This window comes from Acomys russatus, chromosome 6 (assembly GCF_903995435.1).
Source record: "Acomys russatus chromosome 6, mAcoRus1.1, whole genome shotgun sequence".
Taxonomy (NCBI): Eukaryota; Metazoa; Chordata; class Mammalia; order Rodentia; family Muridae; genus Acomys; species Acomys russatus.
The window spans coordinates 82,581,298-82,606,011 of NC_067142.1; the positions used below are offsets into that span (position 1 = coordinate 82,581,298).

Sequence of the window (24,714 nt, forward strand, 5' to 3'; positions counted from 1 at the left end):
CACACACACACACACACACACACACACACACACATACACATACACACACACTTTAATATAATAAAAATAAATATGAAAAAGGGACAAAAACTATCAAATCTCTAAAATAGCTAAAATCCTAGATGAGATAATGTTTTATTGCCCAACTTTGATCCAGTTTGTCCCTTCAGTATCATATACTCAGTAACATGTGCAGAAAATACAAAGAACTTTATGTCTTCACAGACAAGGGACTTTGGAGATTATTCCAACCAGAATCTACTTGTTATTTCTGGTGTTTTCTGTGTGTAACACTAGATTTGACTCTAGCGTTATTATTATGGGGATGTTGACATCCTCATCAAAGAATGCAATGTGAGTTGCTCTAAGCGGTAAAGCCAGTTTAGTGCACTCTCTGGTGTGGGATACCTCAGTAGAGCTGCATCCCATCGGTGTGATTTCTGATGGTGAGATCTATCCCTGTTTCGAACTATTGCCAAACAAAATGTGCAGATCCTTCGCCTCAGACACCTGATCTTTAAAATGCAGAACCGTTTGTAACAATTTTAACGCCAACTAAGTACACTTTGATGAGACAGCGTTTAATAAAATGCTCATTAATTTCATCATTAGCAAGGGTATGCTCAGAAGTAAGCCAGTTTCTTATGTCACACCCAATTAGCATCCCATGCTAGTAATCCCATTAGTATTGTTGAATTCACTAATGGAAAAACTAATGGGCATGCTACCAGGGCACATTAATTGGGCACGACACCAGTTCTGGTTTTAATTATTAAACTACGATAATGAAATGTGTGTTTGTAAAATATTAAAATGTTGAAATAGAGTTGAAGAAAATAAAATATATATATATACAGAAAAAAAGCAGAGAAAGGAAAAAAGTTTCAGACTAGAGATAACTTTCAAAATGGTCATCGGTCTCCTTGACCAGGTTGTCCACATAAGTTGGGGTATTGACCGTATAAGAAGCAATCACTTGTACTTGTCGGAAATTAAAACTCTTTTTTTTAAACATTGGTAACATAAGATTCTATACAGCATCTGTGTTGCCAAGTATGAGACTTGACAATGGCCAATTAAAAGTATAGGATAGATATGTTCTATCTTTAGGAAAATATAAACAGAAATATCTCATGTAAGAAACTATAGTCAATGCCTTGTGCTCTGCCATGTAAATATATTACATTAGAGATCTACTAGGTTTTTTTTCCCTTATGAAAAAATGTTGCATGAAATTGTTAGAATTTGGTAGAATATTCTAGATAATTTTCTTCAAAAATATTTGTTTATATTTTTGAGTATGGATATTTGCCTGCATATGTGTCTACACCATGTGTGTGCAGTCCTGGAGGAGGCCAGAAGAGGGCAGTGAATTTCTCAGAACAGGAGCTACAGATGAGTCTGAGCCACCATGTGGGTACTTAGAATCAAGCCCAGGTCCTCTACAAGAGCAGCCAGTGCTTTTAACCTCTGAATCATCTCTTCAACCCCAATTCAAGATTATTTTTAAAAATATATGCTATTTAACCAACCTTCTTTGTACTTTCTAAGAACTTGCATCAACTTTCTATTTGCTTTTTCTCAGGTAAATCAAACTTGCTATTAGATTTATCTTCCTTAGGTTTGGAGGAATCTTCTTTCTTTGTCACAATAGTAAATGCTGGCTAATGGGAATGACATTTCTTCTGTTTATTCTGATTTGCATATTGAAACTGTGTCCCCTTGGCTCTAATGTGTTAGGCTATTTGTTCTTTCTCTTTTTTGCTTCCATACTCTTGCCTATTTTGTTAATCTTTCCTCTTGCTATGGCATTTATTGGGACTTATCCACTCAAAAACTTATTTCTCACTGTGTTATTACTACCTTACTAGAGATAGAACTGTTAGATTTGTAGATTGTAAGCGTTGAATACCAATATTAACTACACATGTAAGTTCAATAAGTAATTATTCACTTTAACATGTTTTGTCTCCCATCCTCTATTTGAATGCATGTTATGAAATTATTAACCATGAGACACTAATTTTTCTGATGCCTATTTATTCTTAGAGTAAGTAGTCACAGCTTTTCTCAGTTTTAAGTTCTTCTCTTCTTCTTTACAATTCTTCCATGAACAACACAATATGAAAATAGGTACCCAAAATACAAGTGCCTTTGTAAGAGACTCTGGTCTGGAGAGTTCTTTTCAGATTTGGTCACTGTGGTTTTCAGATATACACCACGGGATGGTCACAGTACCTGCTAGATGGCAACTTACTTTTGTGTCAAACTCCATCTCCAAGAGTGGCTGCTTTGTGTTGGGAATCATAATGCCACAGTCTGAGAACTGGTTCAAAACAAATATACAGTATCAGTGGCATCCTGAGTGTGAGCATTCATTCATTCCTTTGTTCACTCATCTGTTCATTCATTCACTCACTCTCTTAAGGGATCACTAGTGGAAGTTACTACAACTGCTGATCAGAATAAACAATACAGTGATGGACAGTGGCATGAAATCATTGCCATCAGGCAGCAGGATTTTGGCCAAATCACTCTTGATGGGCGTTACACAGGTAAGCAGTTTGTGTGTATGTGTGTGTATGTATGCACATGTGTGTGTGTTTGTGTGTGCGCACACATGTGCCTGCATGTCTATGTGTGTGAATTTCCCATAGATTTCTTCATTCAGTTAGTCTCTGTGAGATCTGTCTCTTAGCTAGTCTTTGCTTTTCCACTGGTAAACTCTGGTCATCAGGTTCTTATCCAGGTAAAACACCAGTAAAGCAGAGATGGAAAGGAAGTCACCAGTGGTCATTCTCTGTCCTGTGCGTTCCTCCACACCATGCAGGGCCTTTTACTTACCCTGTTGATGGTCCCCTTTGCCTCCAGAAGGCAAGCAAGGAAGGCGGGTATTTATACACAAACATGAGAAAAAAACAAGGCACAGAAGTAATTAGCCCCTCCCTGTTTCTGCAGTGGATAGGCACAACTCTGCCCACATACCCAGTGTTTGCATTTGAGTATGGCTTTCTTTCCAGCTGGCTCTGTCTTACAGTTCCATCCACTGATGTAGGTTTTCATGGATTAGTTTAGGGTACATTTTAATGAGCTTCCATTATGTTCTACTGTTGTTCTACGTGCTCAGATGACCAAGAGTAAACAGTTTTGCAGTAGTTTTGGTTTAGATGGAGGTGAGCACAGCAGATAATAAATAAAAGCATAAGGTGGTAGAGCCTTTTCAGAACATAAGAGCCAGATCTGTAGGCATCATCTGTGTTGGTAAGGCTTCACACTCAACATGACACTCAGAGAAATGGGAAATTCAGCCTAATTTACACTCTAAGGATGCTCAGGAGCACCCTACGTACAGACTGTGACAGTTATGAGCCCAGTCCCTAGAGCCTCTTAGCTGATTGACATGGGACCTTTGTCACAAAAGGCTTGTATATTAGGAAAAGTGTCATATTTGACTCAGGACTATTGGGGAAGGACTTTCTCTTAACACTTAAGCAGAGAAATGAGGAGCCAAGGAAAAAATCCATGAAACTATCTAGAAAGAAATGTGTTTCAGGTGAAAAACAAAACAAAAAACAACAACCAGTGCATATCAGGCCAGGGCTAAGGAAACAATGAGGATCAAGCCCTAGGGCTGTGGGAACACCTTAGCTCACATGTGAAGGACTGACACAGAGGCCAGAATAACAACAGAAGGGAAGGCAGGGAAGGGGCTGCTGCTAAGATGTGGGTACGGAGCTGCTGCCGAACCGGACCTAATAGACAAGGAGGTTAAAAGTGGATGCAGGAGAGCTGGGTACCAAGGATCTGAAATCCAAAGATTTCCCCGATGGAGCTGTCATTCTCCTCCTCTCTCTCACAGGCTCCGCGGCTTCTCCGAATGGGAACACCACGATGGGAGGCTACACTGGACTGTTTCTGGGCGGGGCTCCACAAGGTCACAGCATCCTCCAGAAGAGGCTTGGTGAGTTTCACAGGAAGTAGAAGCATTTATCATCCTAGTTTAATTTTGGTTGCTGTGAGAAAATACCCCAGCAACACAACTTTAAGGAAGGAAGGAAGGAAGGAAGGAAGGAAGGAAGGAAGGAAGGAAGGAAGGAAAGAAGAAAGGAAGGAAAGAAGGAAGGAAGGAAAGAGGGAAGGAAGGGCTTATTATTTGGCTTGCAGTACCACAATGTAGTCCATCATGGCAGACACGCCATGGCAGGAACCTGGAGCAGTTGGTCACATCCACAGCCAAGAGAGAATGAGTCCATACCTGCTTACTCTTCACCTCACCTTCTCTTTCATACACAGTTAAGGAGCCAAAGCCAGTGAATGGTGATGCCCACAGTGGGCTATGACTTCCCATGCCAAACTTCAATTACCCTAAACAAAACTATCCCCCTACAGATGTGCCCAAAGACCAGTCTGCTCTAGAGAATCACTCATTAGGGCTCTCACCAGGTGATTCTAGAGAGTATCAAGCTGATAATGAAGAGCAGCCACCATAACACTGTACTCAGAACTTCATGGGCAATCTGCTTGCAGGACTTAGAGAATGAATGGGTATTGTTTACATTTTTGGCACACACAATTTTTTTTGTAATTTATTTTTTTTAATTGAAAAATAAAATAATTCATATTACATCTCATTTTCTATCCCATCCCATACATCCTCCCATTCCTCCCTCCCTCCCACTTTCACCCCAATCCCCCTTCCCTATGACTGTGACCAAGGGGGACCTCCTCCCCCTGAATATGGTGCTAGGGTATCAAGTCCCTTCTTGGTAGTCTGCTATCCTTCCTCCGAGTGCCATTGGGCCTCCCCATCAAAGGGACATGGCCAAATATGGGGCACCAGAGATCCTGTGAAAGTCAGTCCCCGGTCTCCACTTAACTGTGGAGAATGTTCTGTCCCTTGGTTAGATCTGGGTAGGGGTTTGATGATGGCTGCACGTTTTGTCCTTGGTTGGTGCCTTTGATCAAGCAGAACCCCTGGGCTCAGATCCACCCATCATAATGTTCCTCTTGTAGGCTTCTAGGACCCTCTGGATCCACCTACTTCCCTATCCCCTATATTTTTCTCACCTAGAGTCTCAGTAGGATGTTCTCACCTCTATCCCACTTTCCTGGTAGGTGCAGATTTTCATGGGACCTGCCCCTTGGGCTAGTGTCCAGTTATAAGTGAGTATATACCATTTGAGTCTCTCTGCTTCAGGGTTAGCTCACTCATTATGATCCATTTGTCCACACATTTTAACTTTAGACCTCTTCCTTTCCAAAGCACCTTCAGTAGCTCTACATACCTTGTCAAAACCCAGTTCTTGCCATTCAGAATCTTCACTGGGCTTTTGCCAAAACGATTTATACTAATTAAGTAAGACTCATATAATTACGGAATCTGTATAGAGATTTTTCTAAGACCTTTAATTCAATGGAAATATCACAGGAATGGAAAACTTGACTCTCAGAAGTCTGACGAACATTCCAAGTATATTGTGTGGCAGTCAACTTACCAGTCATTGGAGAGTCATGAAAGAGGTTAAAGTCAGGTAATCCCAATCCCAGAAGTTCTATAATTAAGATATTGGGACTGGAGAGATGGCTCAATGGATAAGAGTATTGTTCACTGTTTCAAAGGACCTTGATTCTATTCTCAGCACCCACACATTGGCTCACAATTTGGCAGCCTCTTCTATCTTCCGCAGGCACTGCATACACATGGTGTGCAGTAAGATTTTAAAGAGATTAAAAGAGTAAGATCTTATTTTAATTAGGATTTCTGTTGCTGTGATAGAGCACAATGACCAAAAGCAACTTGGGAAGAAAAGGCTTTGTTCCAGCATATGGTTTTTGACCATCATAAAGGGACGTCAGGGCAGGAACTAAAACAGAAGCCATGAGGAACACTGCTTACTCACTTGTTCCCCATAGCTTGTCTGGTTGGTTTTCTTATGCATCCCAGAACAGTCTGGCCAGAGGAGGAACCATCCAAAGTGGGCTGAGCCATCCACATCAATTGAGACATTAATCAAGAGAATGCCCCACAATCTTAACTGTGTACCAATCTTATGAAGGCACTTTCTCAACTGAGATCACCTCCTCTCAGTTAACTCTAACCTGTGTCAAATTCACACACACACACACACACACACACACACACACACACACACACACACACACACACCAAAACCCTCCGACTTTCAGCACGCAAGAATATAAACATACTCTAAAATAAAACCACTAAGAGTTACCACCAGGAGGGTAGGGAGTCTGGCAAGATGGTGCAGATAAAGGCATTTGCTGTCTAGCCAGGCAAACCTAAGTTTGGTCCCTGGGATCCACATGGTGGGAGGAGAGCACCAGTTCTGACAAAACATTCTCGGATTGCCATGTGTCCACCATAGCACGACTGTGCTCACACAGAAGCACCTACACTAATAAATAAACATAAAAGTTACATGGCCCTAAAAACCATCACAGTCAAATGTTTGCTAATGATCTTGGTGTTTTTCCCGGTCTCACTAGAGTTCACAGAGCACCTCAGGCATTCCTCTCAAAAACTTCAATGTAGCACTCCAGATGCCGGGGCCCAGATATAAGTGTGATCATTCATGTGTGTGAAAGTGTGTTCACATGCATGTTTGTGTGGAGAGGTGTGTGTGTGTGTGTGTGTGTGTGTGTGTAGGTTTTATGTGTGTGTGTCTTTTTGTGTATGTCTCTGTGTACATGCCTGTGTGTGTGTTTGTGTGTCTCTGTGTGTGTCCATGTATTTGTGTGTATATCTGTGCATGTATGTATTTGTATGTGTGTCTGTATATCTGTGTGTCTCTGTGTAAATGTGTGTGTCTCTCTATGTGTGTGCCTATGTGTGTCTGTGTATATATGTGTGTGTGTCTCTGTGTGTATGTATCTCTGTGTGTTGTGTATATCTCTCTGTGTGTGTGTATCTGTGTGTACCTTTGTATGTATGTTCGCCTCTGTGTGTACACATATCTGTGTGTGAATTTGTGACTGTGTATGTGTCTGTGTGTGTGCCTCTGTGTGTGTGTATCTGTGTGTTTGTGTGCATCTGTGTGTATGTATCTGTGTGCATATCTCTGTGTGCATGACTATATATGTGTCTGTGTGTGAGCGCCTGTGTGTTTGTGTGTACCTGTGGGGCGGGTGTTCATGCGTGTGGGTGTGTTCATGTTCCTGTGAGTATGTGCACACACTTGTGGGCATCAGAGGTCTACATCCGATGTCTTTCTTCATTATCCCTCTGCCATTTATTTGTGAGTTAGAATCTCTCACGAAGACCAAAGCTTGTGGCTTTGCCTCTGCTAACTGTCCAGGTAGCTTCAGAAATGTTCCTACATCTACCTGTGGCCCCTGAGCATTGGGCTGTCAACACAGTGCTGGGAGGAAGGGACTCTGGAACTTTTAAGTGGATGGTGGGGATCCAAACCTGGGCCCTTGTGCTGTGCTGAGCACTTTACCAACCAAATCCTCTCCCCACCTCTAAATTCTCACCTTTGAACCTGCTTAGCACTTATTCTGGAGGCTTATGACAAAAATGGCTGGGCTAATTCAAAAGGCAGTATTCTTGCTAATAGCATAAAATCACATGTTATGCTATTTGCTTTTTCATCAACCTGTTTCTGCAGATTTACTGTGAGTAAACCAGAGCCAAACAGAAAGTTGCAACCACTCACTGTAGTGACCAGGGTGGCATTCACATGAATTGTGACTTTCACAAACTTGGGGTGCAAATGCTTACAGGTTTCCTCCCTTCAAATGTAAGGTAAAATGCCTTGCTGATAAATAAAGTCCAAACAACTGAATTATGTGTGTTACCCCGTGCCTATCACCTCTGCAGAGATAACCCAAAGAGGCTTTGCAGGCTGCCTCAAGGATGTGTCCGTCATGAAGCGTTATAGCCCCTCTGGTACCTGGGTCCCTCTGGATTGGCAGAGCTCTGAGAAGCCGGTCCATGTGCATCACAGCTGGGAGGGCTGCCCAGCTGCCCTGGAAGATGGAGCCCACTTCCTGGGAGCAGGTGAGGCGGAGCTGATGACCTAGCACATGTGAGTCAGCTCTCCTTCACAATCACATGCTGCCTGCAATGTCGGCTTAAGGAGACAGAAGTTTAACTTTGTCTCAGTCCTCCAGGTTCTGGGGCATGGTTCTCCTAGCCCTGTGGCTTCTGAACTGTTCATGACAGAAGCACAAGGTGGCGGGGGGGGAGAAGGGGGGAGCATGTGGCCTTGTGAAACCAATGAGCAGAAGGGAGGCCACACTCCCCTTCTCCTGCCTCCTTGTAGCTCCCAAATGTCTCCCTCTGGATCCCACTTTGGAAGGATTTGAGGACATTCCGGAGCCAAACTATAGCAGGGCATCTGTTCTCTTCATGGTCTCCCTTAGCAGCCCCCACCTCAATTTACCGTAATGAGTTTATACTGCAGAAGTGTATACACTGATTGGTGCGTTCATTTTCAAGGTATGAATATAAACTGTAACTGTTCAGATTCACGGCACGCATCCACAAGTGACATGTCTGGTGGGCCCCAGAGCTCTTGGTTAGTATGTGAGTGTCACAGTTCCTGTGTATACGTCAGGCGACAGATGCCAGCACGCAGGCTATTTTGAAAAATGTTGCCAGGGAGTTTTTATTGCTACGTTGGGTCAGCATCCCCATTTCCCTTATTATACAAGGGACCATATATTGGACCATGTCATGTCTGTCTTTAAAGCTCAGCAAGGAGTTAAGCAAGCCTCTGAGGGACAACTGGTGAACAGGGCCCTCCCTGCCACCACAGCAGAGGCTGAAGGGAATTGCAAGGTACTATCTGTCACTTCCTTCCTGCCCATCTCTGTGTACAGCCTGTCCTCCAACACCGCCCTGAGGAGGAGCAATGTGGCTGGGCAGACTTAGACTATTCCTCAGTCAACACTCATGCCGGCCTCCCGCCTCTTAGTTGATTGGCTATAAAGTGCCTTGAACTGTGTGTGAAACAGAACTGTAGTGATGTTCATTTTTTTCAGCATTCTGTGCTTGCCATAACTTCTTGGGGGGCCGAGCGGCATGTAGGATGCACATGGGTGCATCGCTGAGGAAGTAGTCTGTTTCCTCTTCCAAGGTAAATGTTGGTCACCTTGCAGCCCCCACTAGACAGCAGGAGGGGTGTAACGGTACTGATGTGTCTATTCTTTTGTGGGATTTTTTTAAACGAATGGAGTACCTCTCCCAGATGTTTGCCGCCCGTTTTCAGTGCCTGCGCTATGCTGATGTGTGCACATGCTCTTGTCTTCAAGGATTCCTGGAGCTTCGTTCAGATACATTTCATGCTGAAAAGAACTTTGAGATTTCCCTCAAGTTTCAGACCAACCAACGAAATGGATTGCTTCTTTTCATTCACAACAAAGAGGGACCGGATTTTCTTGCTGTACGTTAATGAACTTAATTAAGTTTATTTTAAAATATCAGGCCCAACTTTGAAAGAGATAAATTGTGTGTTTGTACTAGACCAAATTGGGTGGTTTTTTTTTTTTTAAAACTTCCTTTTATTTTTGTGTTCTTCTTCAAGTAGTCTTTATTTTTACAGACCTGGGAAATGACTTATATGGTTAAGACAATTTTTTAAGCTGACCGTTCTACAAATGTTATGATTTGAACAAAACAGAGCAGATGTTAAAATTTAAGAGAATCCAATTTAGTTTCTTGATCATGGAAAATACCTCTTAATTATCACTTGAAATAGCTTCAAAATGACCTTTATATAGTTCATTCAACATCTGATAAAACACAATATGATGGCTGCTAATGAGAAAAAACACCCTGTCTGAGGACTCAGTTACCATCCTTCGTGTCTTCTGTTTCTTCATCTCTAACCAGAATGAATATGAAATCATAATCTTATGTTGCTTACTGGTATGTATTTTATAGTTTGATCAATATTTATGAGTGAATGTTAGAGAATTTGAGATTTATAAAAATGTTACTTACTGTATTTGAAGGAATTTCTACTTTTTCACTGTGCTCCAGGTTAGTCACATTTTCCATGGAGGTGGTCCATTTTTCAGGGCTGTGTAATATGCCTCTACTCAATAATGCATTGGTTATTTCCATGTTTTTGCTATGATAAAGAGATTAATATGAGCACTTTGTACATTTTTCTAGGTACAGTGTGAGAAGGTATAACTGTTTTCCATTTATCTTTGATGTTCAGTCAGATGCTATTGTCGAAATCAAGTATAGCACTGGAGAGATAGCACAGCAGTATGGATAATACATCCTCCATCTCACTGGTCCATCCTGAGTTTATGTCCTGCTTCTTCCAGCAACAGCTCTCTTGGTGCTTTTCTGCACCTTTTGAACACAGTGTCATCTGTGATGTAATCCCTTCTGGCAGTCCAGCCCGTTCACCTGCTGGATGTGTGGTGACCATAGTGAACCCTCTCCCATTGGTCACACTAAAAGGATGAGTGGTGTCTTATTCATTGTTTTTGTGTGTCACTTTGACCAAATACCTGACAGAATTAAAAGGGAGACACTTATTTTGGCTCGCTCTGTAGTGCTTGGCTCTTTTACAAACGTCATGATGGCAGGAACACACTCCACAAGCTTCTGCTTCATGAAGGACAAGGCATGGGGAGAGGTGGGCATGGGAAAATGACAGGGACGGGCCAGGGAAATGGGTGACACACACCTCAGTGACCCACATTCCCAGTCAGCCGGTGCATCCCATAACCACCATCTCATAGAAGTTTATCCTGATTTTTCAAATGTATGTTTATTTATATGCACGAGTGCTTTGCGTGCACATATGTCAGTGCACCACATGTGTGCAGGTGCCCATGGGGACAAGAAGAGGTGGAGACGTCATCAGGATCCAGAGTGACTGATGGCTTTGTGCAGCCGTGCAGGTGCTGGGAACCAAACCCAGGTCCTCTGCAAAAGCAGCAGATTTTCTCATCTGCTGAACCATCTCTCTGTCATCTCTTCTCAGTCTTTTTACCCAATGAGCTAAACCATGGCAGAGGTCTGAACAAGCAGGATCAGCCCCGGAGATGCCTTTACCTACACATACAGGGGTGTCTGCTGTATGATCAAGTTAACAGTCTCATGGCCTTGATTTTTCACGCACTGTTCTGTGCAGTCTGCTGGAAGACCTACTGTATACTTTTGTTTTTAAATGAGAGATTATTAAGTATATAGCAAGTAAAAGTAAAAGAATGCATAGCGAGTAGCAGAAAGACAGAACGAGGCAGGCAGACAGCACAATACCATTATGTCATATGCTCCAAACCCCTAGCAGAAATCCATTAAGTCCCCATTAAGTCCCTCAGCTAGAGTTTCAGTGAGACCTGAAGAGGGCAGGATGGTCCTGGGGCAAGACTTCCAAGTGAAAGAACCAGCAACAGTAGAAAGGAGAACTCACCAAAACTGGATCTCAGGACAGCGAGCAGAACCTGAGTGGGGAGGTTGAGGCAGTCAGCTGGGAATTATCAGTTAAGCTCGCTCTGCATGGATGAGCTTCCATACTCAGCATCCGGGTTCTCCCTCCCACTGCAGCCACATTTCTATCGTAGCATAGGCACCGTTAACCTCTACTGGGAAGAGCTCGCCTTCTGCTGTTCTGAAGGACACAATGATGTCACTCTTGCCCTCCTCTGCTCTTGGTACAGCCCAGGCTGTCCCCAGACAAGGGGACACTTGTCTGATGACACTTTGGGACAAACATATTTAAATCTGAAATGGGATGGGACAGCCCTGTTTCCTGAGCCAATGTCTCAACGTACGCAAGCAGCACATGACATTTGCAAGCATGGCAGGTACCCAGCCAGCAGTCAGTGGGCACTCGTGCATTGCTTTTTGAAACACTTCTTGAAGATTTTCTGATCACCAGTATGGTCATGCTTGTCATAGCGGTGGGGGATCCCAAGTCTGGTCCCTACACTTGCAATTGGCTCGTTTGGATGGAGCCTTTGCCCAAGTTCCTCTAAATCTTTCTTGACTCTCAGGGAGTGAGTGAGGGGCTTGGGTGTCCTCTGTCCATGTGACATCCCATCACTCTCTTGGCTATGCGAATACTCCAGATTGCCCCTTTGCTATCAGTGAGATCTTGGGGAATGGAATGCCTGCCTGCTGAGGATGTATCATAGGTATCTACATAGAGGACATATTCTTTTCCCATCAACATTTAATTTATTTTACTTAACATGCTGATCTCAAACTTTCAGCTAGTATGGCATCTGATTTCACAGCTAAAGGTGCTAGGAGTGTGTATTATGCTGGAATTACAGCTGGCTCAAAATAAAAAATGGTAGGTAAAATAATAATGATGTAATATTTTGAGGGGAAACATGTGAATTCTCCCTTACACTGAAAATTTGGGTAAAATATGCTGACATTAGAAAATGGTGCATTAATCTAAAAGACTACACACAGAGGCAATTATGCTAGAGATTCAGATAAAACTGAGACACTGAATCAAAATATATCTTACAAATTTGAAATTGAGTTCACTAACCATTTAAAACAAGCTTCATCAAGCTTGACATTTCATTTTCTTATTGTCTTGTCAAATTTTCCCCCAAATTAAATTGATACATGCAGTCGTATTTTCTCATTTTCTAAGAACTCAAAAATGGAGTCATAGTTCCTAGTGTTCTCTGTTCTCCGGTTTGCCAGTCATTTGCAGGAGGATTTACTCTGTTAACTATGTTACACAAAAGCTGGTGTCTCCACAATATCATACTGTGTAGTATAATCATTACTGGGTGTGGATTTGTTTGACTCAATACAACATTCTTCATGGCAATTGTAAGCTTGCAAAACATTTCATTATCCATTACTTCGGCTCTGCTTAGGATAAAGTGGAATCGTTTATTGGGTGCTTTCAGGGAAGCGTCTTTCCTTCCCTCAAAAAAAAAACAAAAACAAAAAAACAAAAAACCGACCTTCTGCTTTCATCTTCGCTGCCATCCTGCCCGTTTTTGATGCGCCTCTTTGCTTCTTTGGATTTGAAACACAGATGGAGCTGAAGAGTGGACTGCTGAGCTTCCGGTTACATTCCTGCTTTGTCTTTACTCAAGTGAGTCTCAGGCTGGGCCTGGCGTGCTGCGGTGGAAAGTGGAACACAGTCATTATCAGAAAGGAAGGCTCCGCGGTGTCAATTGGGGTAAATGAACTCATGGAGCAGACAGCACAGGCTCCAGACCAGACCCCGTTGCTGAATTCGCCCGTCTATGTGGGCGGAATCCCGCCTGAGCTGCTGGACTCCTACGGACACTTGACTCTGGAGCAAGGTAAGTTCTTGCCAGAGCCACCATTGGAAATGGCCCCATCGCGCCAGGCTTTGACTGTACTGTGTTTCAAGTATGACAGGAGACTCGAATTGAAATAATACACAATAACCTTCCTTCCCTTTTCTTACAGATCTTTAAGCTCAAAACAAGAACAAAAATAAAGCAATTACTGGATATTTCTTAAACAGATTTGTAATGTATTTTTCTTTTTCTTTTAAGTTTTAAAGATTTGTTTATTTTTATTTTCTGTTTGTAGCTTGTTTGAATATATATGTATGTATGTATGCCTCATGATGCAGTGCCTGCAGAGGGCATCAGATCCCCTGGAACTAGACTTACGGAGGTTAGAGATACCATCTGGGTACTTGAAATAGAAACCAGGTCTTCTGTAAGAGCAGCCAATACTCTTCACTACTTAGGCAGCCCCAGACAATTTTCTATATTGTTTCTAAGAGTATTTCAATACACCTTATATTCAACATATTTATTCCAACATGCCTTCAGCGAATAAAATTGTCACATACATAAATCAATTTTATATCTATTACATGCATATTTTCTTTAAAAACAGACATAGTTTGGGATATTTGAATATTGATTATCTATATGTGAAGGTAAAAAGTATATAAGCTTTATAGATATAAATGAACAACCAGCAACAACCAGCAAAATACTACAACTAATTTCATATTTTTCCACCGTTGACATCAGAGCTCATTATCTCCATGGCTTTTCAGTAGAATTTGGGGACAGAAAAAGCACACGAAGTGGTGGATTTAGTAGAATTCCAAAATAGCTGTGAAAACTTAGACAGCTTTATCAATAATCATCAGAAGTGGAAAAGAGTTTTCACTTAACCCAGCATGAGCTAAGTGCCCTCCTGGACTATGTAGTGAGACCTTTGACCCAAAGACAAATAGAGGAAGCTCACAGTGCCTGAGTGCACCCGTAGCACTTCTCCTGAGACATCATCAGTTCCTGAGTTACAGGAACAACCCGGTGCCACAGTTCTGTTCCCTGTTTCAGTCTTTTGTAGTAAGAATTTTTGGTTTCTTTAAAAACACAGAAATGTTAAGGGAATGTTTTTAGTTGTTGTTTTGTTTTGTTTTAATCCCAGCTATGAGGTATGGAGTTGCTTCAGATTGTCCACAGCCTTTGACTACAGAGGTGTGGTTTTTGCCAGCTGTGTTTGGAATTCTAGAGGGATTCTCCAGAGGGTATATAATGCCAGAGTCCTGAGAGACACAGTGGCTGCTGCTCCTGTTGCTATGGCTGCTTCCTCTTCTGTTGCTGTTTGCTGGATTGCTGGCTGGAGAAATCCTGATGAGAGGGATCAAATTTTCCCTAAGGAACTTGACACCTTGGTCATCAAGAAGTAGACTAGCAACACTGATGACCCATTTCCCCTCTGGCCTTCTTTCTCTCCTACATAGTGTTAGGGTTAGGATGGGTAGGGGTGGAAAAAGAACCCAATACAGTAGCCAAAAGCCCCGCAGCACTCTTTAGCTTGGTTTTCCCCATTGCTCCACCTCCGTGACTTGGGGAAAGCACAGAAACTCTCAGAGCGCGGCCAAGCATGCTCTCACATAGAGAATGTGCTCTGTATATTTTTAAATCTATGCACCATGAATGGTTAAAATTTCCATGAAATAGTCCTTTCCTATTTGGTAAGTACATAAAGATTTAAATGACTTTGCATAGAAAATATATGGAGCGCTGTGAGGAGACATCCAGCCGAGTAGCAGTAAGGAGTTAATGAATAACCTAGATCTAAGACAGTAATGACATTTTCAAGGCACTTAAGATGTAGCAGCTGCTAAAAATATTACATTCATACAAGACTGTCTAGATTTTTCGGGCTTTCCAGTATTAGAAAGAATCTGGCAATTCTCTGTGAGTGAGAACACCCCGTCCTGTTTACATGGGGCTGAGCAATGTTGGATAAAGCAACCTATTCTGCCAGCCCTAGACTTTAGCATTATACATAGCCCTGCTACAATAGACAGCCTCAGAGATGTGAATTAAATGGAATGGCAGGCTGATACTGAGAGAAACTTAAAGTATCAACATAGATCCCAGGGGAACAATTTACCTATACTAGATATAAATATTAAAGCATTTTTATGGATGCATAGACTAAAAGTTCTTGGTGTGTATTGTCCGTATCATGTCTTTGAACCACTGATAAACTATTGAAGTCTAGTATGTATGAGCGTAGTAAGAAATTTAAATTAGTTTTCATCGTCACCATCACCATCATCTTCATTTTCCCAGGTGCACTGGAATGGGATAAAGTATTGATAAAAAAAAAAAAAATCTAGGCTTTGAGACATCCCCACCCTATGCTTTAAGATTCTGTCTCAGATACTTTTAGACACATTCATCTATTCTACCTGGATATGTAGTCACTGGAGAGACTACCCCCCCCCCTTGGAAGCACAGCCTCTGGGCAGCCATGTGTAACTGAAATGAAGCATATTTGCTTGCTGTGCCTCTTTCAATCCTCTCAATAGTCACACTTTTTCTTCCTTCATCCTTTTCTGTGCTTCCTAATTAAAGCCTCTCTCTCCCAGGATCTTTTGTGTGTGTGTGTGTGGTTATATTTATGCTATTGTTTCTCTTGCCATTAATGTAATTGTCCTTTGAATCATATGTAAAATTAATTTTCCTTTGTTTTGCAAGTTCTGGGCAACTTAATTTGCTAGACTTGTAGCACCTCACAATTGTGGGAGTTTATCTTCTCAGAAATACTACTTACAATAAGCACTTACATACAGGCCAGATGTAACCAGCCCAAGGCACATAATAGCACAGTGTAAAGTCTGCCCAAAGTCCCTGGAAGACGAGGAAGGGGCAAGCTGGAGCCCAGCCTGCCTGCCTGTCACACACACACACACACACACGCACGTGCACACACACACACGCACACGCGCACACGCGCACACACACGCGCACACACACACGCGCACATGCATACACACACACACGTGCACGCGCGCGCACACACAGCTCTTCTGATCCTTCCACAAAGACACCTGGGGCACCTTCTAGATAGTTAGACATTTGGGTGACAGGGACAAGGAAGAAGGGTGGAGTGACTTCTGTTGTTTTGTACAAAGGCAGGGGGAGTAAGAAAAGGTCTCCATCCTGTCAAAAGAAATTTCTTTCTCAACCTTTTATTATCACGTTCATCCAAGTTTTGAAGTGTCTTGGGAGTGTTGGGTGGCACTTGGGAGAGTTGAAAGGACAAACCATCCCCTCTGGGGAGTCCCCATTCTTTCTGTTCCCCTTGGAGGGAAACACAGCAAGATCCACAGGTGAACTCAGCCCTCAGAAGCCTTTGGCTTCGTCAGCTGGTGCCAGAAAATATCCTTCTGGCCTTGCTAGACTCCCTTTATGTGCAAAATGGAAGGTAGCTACCATACCTGTGGCCTTTCCTGACTTTAAATATATATGCAGTGAATTGGTTTTTATGTCATTAGATTTTTTAACTTTTGAAAATGTGAGTGAAACATAATAAACATCAAACAGACTTATAACCAGCTTTTGTTTTGTGTGTGTGTGTGTGTGTGCGTGCGCGCGTGTGCATGTATTTATAGGCATATATTGTGCCTGCTTGTGAATGTGTGTGCCTTTGCATATGGAGGCAAGAAGTCAAACTTTGGTGGTATTCCTTGTATACAGTCCACCTATTTATTTATGTGTTTAGTTATTTATTTTGAGATGATGTTCCCTGAACCTTAAGAAAGGGGTGTGGTAGAGAGGTAGCATTTATGGCTGAGCCTTCTATAGCCATTTCTCTCTGTACTTTGACTAGCTGTGAGTTTTCGTTGCACAAAGTAGTTTCTCTAATGATGTCTGAGAGCTGCACCAGTCTATGGATACAGAGTCATAAATTTAGAGGGCAGATTTTTTACTAAGTATTGTATTAGATTCACCCTTGGGGCCTTTGACTTATAGTACCAGGCATGTGTTTCCTTCTATAGATCTGCCCTTAAATTCAATAATAAAATAATTGGTTGCTCCCATAACATTTATGCCAGTATTGTACCCATCAGCACATCTTTTCCAGTCTGTTATTGTTAGAGCTTGCGAAGTGCATAGCTTGGCGAGACTGATGGTAATGTTTTATCCCCTAGCAACCTGCATTTCACACCTCAGTACTATGAAAGCTAGCCAGCAGGGAAGAAGCTTCCTGACAAGTCACATCTTGATTATTCCACGTACTGTGATCAAAGTCTGTGGTATCTTCAGCAATATGCATTTACTATCAGGTTCTGATGATGATCAACATTTTTAATTTGGTTTCCAAAGATAGAAATTAGGTCCTCATAACTGCAGAACAAGCACTGTACAGGTTTGAGCCATCCCTCCAAAAGCTTTGTTAACCATTCTAAGTAGACCTTTCGGTGGCGTTGCGTACAAACATCAATGCATATTCAACACCGCCCCAGAATAGTGTGGAGCTTCTTAGAGCAGCATAGGCACATTATGAAAGTTCTGTTGTTTTGCCCTCTTTGTGTGGGGAGGGAAATAGGATGCAGGTTGGTAAGAGGATGCTCACATGTATCATCAGAAAATGACTGCTGTTCATAGCAGAATTCTTTGCTTCTAAATTTCCTAAAAAAAAAAAAAAAAAAAAAAAAAAAAAAAAAAAAAAAAAAAAATCTTATCTCAAGCCTCACCTCTTTCAACTCAATTCAACCAACTTTTTTCATGTCTACCATGTATTGAAGATAAACTAGTAGTATTGATCAGTCGGGCCTGAAGGAATTGGAATAATAACCGAAGGCGTCTAAAAGGAAATAGTCTGTGGCTTAACATGATAGAAGAAATAATAGGATATTGGCTAAACACCAAGGGGAACAATTTGCCTGTTTTACTCTTTATGAACACTAATAGCATACCCAGACTTTTCAAACTTGACATTAGGTTGTGCAGAAGGCAGGTGACTGTTTGTAGGGGATTGTGACTGAAATCTAGCCTCAGCCTTGTTCATTCTAATTTGGGGAATATTTCAGGGCATTGTCTGGCCAGACTTGATGGAACTAACCTCTGTCAACATGTGTTCAAAGAAACTGCCATTCCTTGGCTGAGCAGATATCTGTTTGTATTTGCTCCCTAGCAAACACATAGTGAAGTCTACAAATGCGTTTGTTCACATTCTCTGCCAGTGGCAGTCAGTGTTTCCAGCTCAGTATGTAGGAAACACACTCTGTGATGTATATGGGGTTAATGTTGTTGACATTGAGGATGGACTTTGTTAGTGTGAGTGTGAACCCCGTGTGCATTCAAGGTGTGTATTTAAGATGATGGAGTATAGAGAAAAGAGTTCAGAGCATTGTACACTTGTCTTTTTCTGCTGGCTTAGCTGGAACATAGTCCATATCTGTGAAATTATAATTATACAGCTCATGGATGTCTCCCCCATGGGGTAGGGGCTCCCATACATGAGAATCTTTTTTTTTTTTCTGCTGTCCTACACAAACTTTTCATAGTCTATCTTATTCCCAAATCATACAAATTCAAGGGTGATTCTGGGGGCACCCCTATGCCCCTCTTACCACATTGATTAGGCCCAGGGAGACTCCAGCCTCACTTGTGTGAAAGTTTACATTTTACCCTATGGTTCAATGAATTTAGAAAATCTAGGCCTATATAGGCAAAAGAAATTCTAAGTGACAAGGTGGGATTGTAATTATCTGTGATTATTCAGCTTTTCAGAATGATACCTTGCAACTATTTAGCCGGATGAAAAGCAAGAGCCATAAAGATTTCTTGAACAAGGCTTGAAAGTTTAATCATTGTCCCTAACTAAGCCCTCCCCCACGAGGTAGAACCAGAGTACAAAAGTAGTTGGTCATTAATGACCCGAGCCCCTTCTGTGACACGCATCCCTTTCTGTTTGCTAGGGTTCCACGGCTGCATAAAAGAGGTTGCATTTACACTGGGTGCTGTCGTTAACTTGGCATCTGTGTCCAGCCGTGCTGTCAGAGTCAATCAGGATGGATGCCTATCAAATGACAGTACTGTTAACTGTGGGGAAAATGACTCCATCCTGGTTTATCAGGGATGCCGGCAGAGTACTTACGAGAGCAGTCTCCAGCCCTTTACAGGTAATGTGGAGGCTTCTAAATTCAGTGCTACAGGCTGCCATTTGCTTCCTTTTCCCTTGCTGACAGCCCACTGTGAGTTTGTAGGAAGCTGGTTTTACACTTTCTTCTTCTTATTTCCCTTTAAGAATACCTATATCGGGTCACAGCCTCACATGAAGGAGGCTCGGTGTCGAGCGATTGGAGTTGGGGACGCACGACGGGCACAGGTAAAGTCGGCTAATTTTCAAACATGACCATCCACACATATGCACGTGTCTGTGCACATACGAATGAGGTACTGAGGCAGAACCAGGTTTGTATGAAAATGGCTGTGGAAAAACACACTAAACCACTGCATTTGAGTTTATAAGAGTTAAGTACGAGCTTGCTAAGGCTTTCACCCTTCTTAAAAATCCAGAGAAAGGAAACTGAGTTACTTAAAAATTTAATAGCTGCTACCATGCCATTTCAGAGTAGGAAACCTCTATCAATTGTCTGTATTCACAAAGAGGTAAGGCAGACAAGAGGGTACCAATAGAAAGGGTGATGCTTTCCCAAGTCTCACAGAGAGCTCATTAAAGCTCATACTTGTTTAGAATCAGAAATATCTATTATGTCCTAGAAGATGCCTGTCATGGCGATGGCATGCATTGGCAGTGCATTGTGGGCTTCTTCTCAAGGGCAAGAGGTTTCAAATTAGCTTCCAAATCAGAAGAGAAACAACAGGGAGGCGTGTTCGAGTAGATTTCGGACACCTGAGCAGCAGGTGTGCGGTACTTCTGACTATGATGGCACAATCTTTCCCAGGGTAACATGACTGGGAGCTATTGATTGTGGGTGTTCGGTAGATCAGTAATTTTCCATCAATCTAGTCAAATGTCTGTCAGGAGGTCTAGTACATTAGTGGTGGCTGTTGTCTCTGAGAACAGTTTCCCCAGCCAGTAAGAATTGGCCTAAATGATGCTTTTCACCATATTTCTCAATAATCGGTTACTGCCCCAGAAACCCTTAAAGGGACCTTCATTTGAAGGATGTAAAATAGTAAGAAAGACCACTAGCAATATCCTTCGAGGCTTGCTGCCTATATATTTTTCAGAGAAGATCATAGGTAAATATCCTAAGATGACATAAATAATTACCTACTTACAGACAAGACATTCAGGTGAGCGTTCTCTTAAAACTCTCCTCAACCTCAGAGTGAGTGGAAAATTCAGAATAAAATAGCCATTGGTAAGTGACATGTTTCTACCTCTGTTTCATAACCCGCCATGTTCTTAGCAAAAAATTCCACAAAAAAAATGCGATTTAGTGGCTATCTTGAAAGTATGTTATTTACACAGCTTACTCCCCAATTGGCCCAACTCTGGAGCTCTGAAGGCACAGCCACGATCTGACCACACATCCTGTGCCATGGGTTCACATTTGCAATCTGACCGCAACACCAAGCAGCTCCCGAGGGTTAGAGAATAATTGCACTATTTAATTATTTTTGAGTTGGTTTTGCTCTGTCCCTTATGAGAAGACCATCTGGTAGACAGTACCATCTTTGCCCTGCACCACATTTCAGAACTAATAAAATCAGCATCTCTCCCCTTGTCTCTTTCCTGGCAACTTGGTTGTGTGCAGTGTTTTCTGTAGACACCTGTAGTGTTTTAAGTGCAGAGAGTGCTGTTCTTCATGTCTCCACTGTCCTTAATGTACACTTTGTTTCCCTTCAAGCTGTTCTGTTGTGTTGGTCTGAAGAGTAAAGTCAGGGAGGAGACTGTTTGATGTGGGAAACCCGACTGCCTCTCAGCATCCATTGATGGGGCTCAGAAGCCCAGGAGCAGTTAGAGCTGCACTCTTATCCATCATCCTGCCACTGCGTTCCTTGGGCTCTTTCTTTGTGTCCCCAGTGCAGTCAGCTGTGATGAAGTTGTTACTGATCAGAGCAGTGTAAATATCTAATAAATAGTTAAAGGTTATAGATTTTCGAAATCAGGGCTCCGCTTGCTTTTATAGTTCCTGTAAGTGTTTTCATTTTGCTTTGAGATACTCTGAAAAGAATGTCTCTAAAACGTATTTTGAAGTCTATCCAGAGCACCAACTCCGTTAACCCCCCGCCCCAAATGCAATTAAAACTGAATCCTATATAGCATATCTGCTGGAGCTTTGCTTTTGGAAAGCCATTTTAAAAACAATTGAATTTGGAAAATGGGAATAGCCATTCAAGTAGCATACACAATCACATGTGTGGTTTTTCTTTTTTTCTCTTTTGGCTACATGGAAGGCATAAAAGTGTCAGATCAGTGTGTATAATAACAGTCTAATTACCTTGCTCCAAAGTGGCACATCGTTACCTTGTTACCTGCCAACCATGCACCTCCTTCCTGATGAGTGTTGCTTAAACACGTCGGATACAGTCAATGTTTTGGGGGAAACCTGGTCTCAACTTAAAAGGATGTTATGTCGATGGAGTTTTGATGGTTTTGAAATATAGCTTAAACTGAATGGCTCAAGATGTGCAGTCATCTTAAATCAATGCTGAAAAGTTACAACTCTAATAAATTGTATTTATGCTAATGGTCGAGCCTGATTTACGGCTGCCATTAAAAGTGAAGGATAGGAGCAGGCGTGCTCTCAGAGTGGCGCTTGCTCACCCTCTTCTATTCTTTCCCAGCTCCACAGAGTGTGCCAACTCCCTCAAGAGCCCACATCATAAATGGATATAGCGTTGAGGTGGCCTGGGATGAACCTGCTGTGGTGAAAGGTATCCTGGAGAAGTACATTCTGAAAGCCTATGGTGGCGACAGCCCCCGGCCCCGCGTGCCCTCTGCCAGTGCTGAGCTCGATGACACCAACGTCCGAACAGGTAAACGAGACCCCTTAGGAGAGGCCATCTTACAGTTGCTTTTGTTTTGGTTTTGGAAAGCAAAATGTTCTTCGTACTTCATTGCCCCAACTACTTGGACTATACATGTTTTACCCAGTGAAAAACAACAGAACAAGGCAGGCCAGGATGGCACACACCTGTGTGCACAATGCCTAGGAAGCTAAGGCAGAAGAACAGTAGGTTCAAGGCCAGCTCAGGCCACATTGTAAGTACAAAGCCAGCCTAGGCAATATAGCAGTACCCTGTTCAAAACAAATAAACAAACAAACAAACAAACACAAAAGAGAAAAAAATCCCCCCCAACCAAACAAGGAAATCAATGTGATGGGATCCTATATCTATTTGCCTAGGATAAAAAGAGTAATTCTACAAAGTACACAGATTCCAGTGAATATATTTCCATTATGAGGTTCATCTTCTCTCCTAAGGACTAGGTTATAGTATTCATAGACTTTGAATATTTCATAAACATCATTTAAAGATCATATAATTTATATACATAAAATATAAACCATATGCATGTCTACATACACATATATGAACAAATATGTTTATGACCACTGTATACATATTTTACCATGCAAAACTTTACTCTTTGGGACTAGCCCAAGTTCACAGAACTATTATTTATTGTAAAATTGCTGGTTAACGCTAATTATCTGAAGGTGGAGGGGGTGATAGCCCTGGCCATTTGACTGGCAAATCAGAGAATCAGGTTTTCATCCTGCAGCATTCCGTGAAGAATGATTAGGAGAGGACACACCCCCACCCCACTGACGCGTCCTACGACAAACTCCATGTGTGGAGGGAGAGCGCGCTGCCGCTTTAGCAAATGCTGTAGCTGAATTAACTAGAAAACCAGGGAGAAGCCTTTGTCCTCAAGAGGAAAAGCTTCCGCCTGTAGGAAACTATCTGTATAGCTGGAGTCATGATGGAGGTGTGAGCCTCTCCATGGGCACGTTTTCCCTCTCCCACGTGTTAATTTCACAACCCTAGGCCTTTATCCCCACCTTTAGAAGTTTTATGTGTAGTCCAAATGTGTACACATCACATAACCCTGTTTATTTATTGTGAGTTGATTTGTATGAGCACACATGCCACTGTCCATATGCTGACATCAAGAACACCTTACGAAGGCCATTCTCTCATTCTCTCATTCTACGTCGTGGGACCCGCGGGTTAACTCAGGTCATCGAGCTTGGTGGCACGTTTCTTTACCTGCTGATCCAGTTCATCATTCCACAGCCAAATTTTATATATATATATATCATGTTCCCCACCTCCTCCTTCTCTCTACCACTTCCTGATGGAAACTCACCCTCACCAAGGCCCCGGCTGACCTCTGTCTGTGCTGCACAATCATCAGCTGAACAAACCAGAAGCTACCACGCAGTTCCTCATGACAGTTCTCAGGCAGTACCTGTCCTGCCCCATTTCTGTAACAAGACCAGGCCTCCTCCATTTCCATAAGGTCCTTCTCAGAGTCTGTTTTTCCAAATTACCCAAGTGTGAGTGTCTCCTCTTCATCCCACTCACTGTTGTCTTAGTGATTTAGATCACATTAGGTACCACAATGGAAGAAGGCAAATCCACCATGAGAGGTTTCGCTAACCTTCCTACCAGTAAACATGTGATGCCTTGAGCTTTATTATCACTTTCTAACCTTCTCCTTCCCGCCGCATATCTGTATTTGGCAAGCATTTTCTCACAGGGTTGTTAGATCCATCCATGCCTTCCTATCTGCTGATGAAGGCAAGCTGCTGAGCCCCTTCTCTGAACACCTGGAGCACTCCACTTTTCATGCCTCTTTTGCTACCATGGGCACGAGTCTGTCCTGCAGGACTAGGTGTGTCTGTGAGGATCTTCCCAGATAGGTTTGACAAAGGATGAAAAATCTACCCTAAATGTAGGATGACCATGTCCATGGGCTTAGAGTGCAGAAAGCAAAAAAAGGAGTAAGGCAGCTGAGCACCAACCTTCTTATCTGCCTACTTTCTGACTGGAAACACTGCGTGTCCATCTACCCCAAGCTCCCACCATTATGCCTTCCCGACGGTGAGGAACCGTGTCTGTCCAAACTGTGAGCCAAAGTAAACTGCTGTTTTCATATGTTCTTTTATCAGCTATTTTTCACAGTGACGAGAAACGAAATATATATGGACTTTAAACTACCTTCTATATGCCTCTTTTGTGTTTTTCTTAATCTATGCAATAGAAAGGCAGTATAAACCCAAAGGAATACGAATATTTCACAATCCATTCTAGCTCTTAGACTTCTTAACACGTCAGTTCAACTCCACACGTGTTCTATTCTGTTTATGCTAATGAGAATGAAATATAACTGTGTATCCCATAAGATAACCAGAGAAAGTAGCACCATGTTTGTGTAGAACGCGTAAAGTGATGGTTGGCAGTCAGAGTATATACAGTATATACATAGTGCTTAATGTCTGGTGAATTTTTCCAAAAAAAAAA

The 24,714-nt window shown here is 42.3% G+C and overlaps 1 protein-coding gene across 1 annotated transcript in view; it reads left to right on the top strand.

The window, feature by feature from the left end:
* Ush2a (usherin) overlaps positions 1-24,714 on the top strand; it is a 696,795-nt gene that overhangs the window by 266,699 nt on the left and 405,382 nt on the right. Inside the window, exons 22-29 of the mRNA XM_051148119.1 lie at positions 2,429-2,555; positions 3,860-3,961; positions 7,841-8,020; positions 9,277-9,407; positions 12,999-13,272; positions 19,185-19,388; positions 19,514-19,594; positions 22,027-22,218. Of these exons, the coding sequence (XP_051004076.1) occupies positions 2,429-2,555; positions 3,860-3,961; positions 7,841-8,020; positions 9,277-9,407; positions 12,999-13,272; positions 19,185-19,388; positions 19,514-19,594; positions 22,027-22,218 (1,291 nt within the window). The remainder of the gene's footprint in view (positions 1-2,428; positions 2,556-3,859; positions 3,962-7,840; positions 8,021-9,276; positions 9,408-12,998; positions 13,273-19,184; positions 19,389-19,513; positions 19,595-22,026; positions 22,219-24,714) is intronic.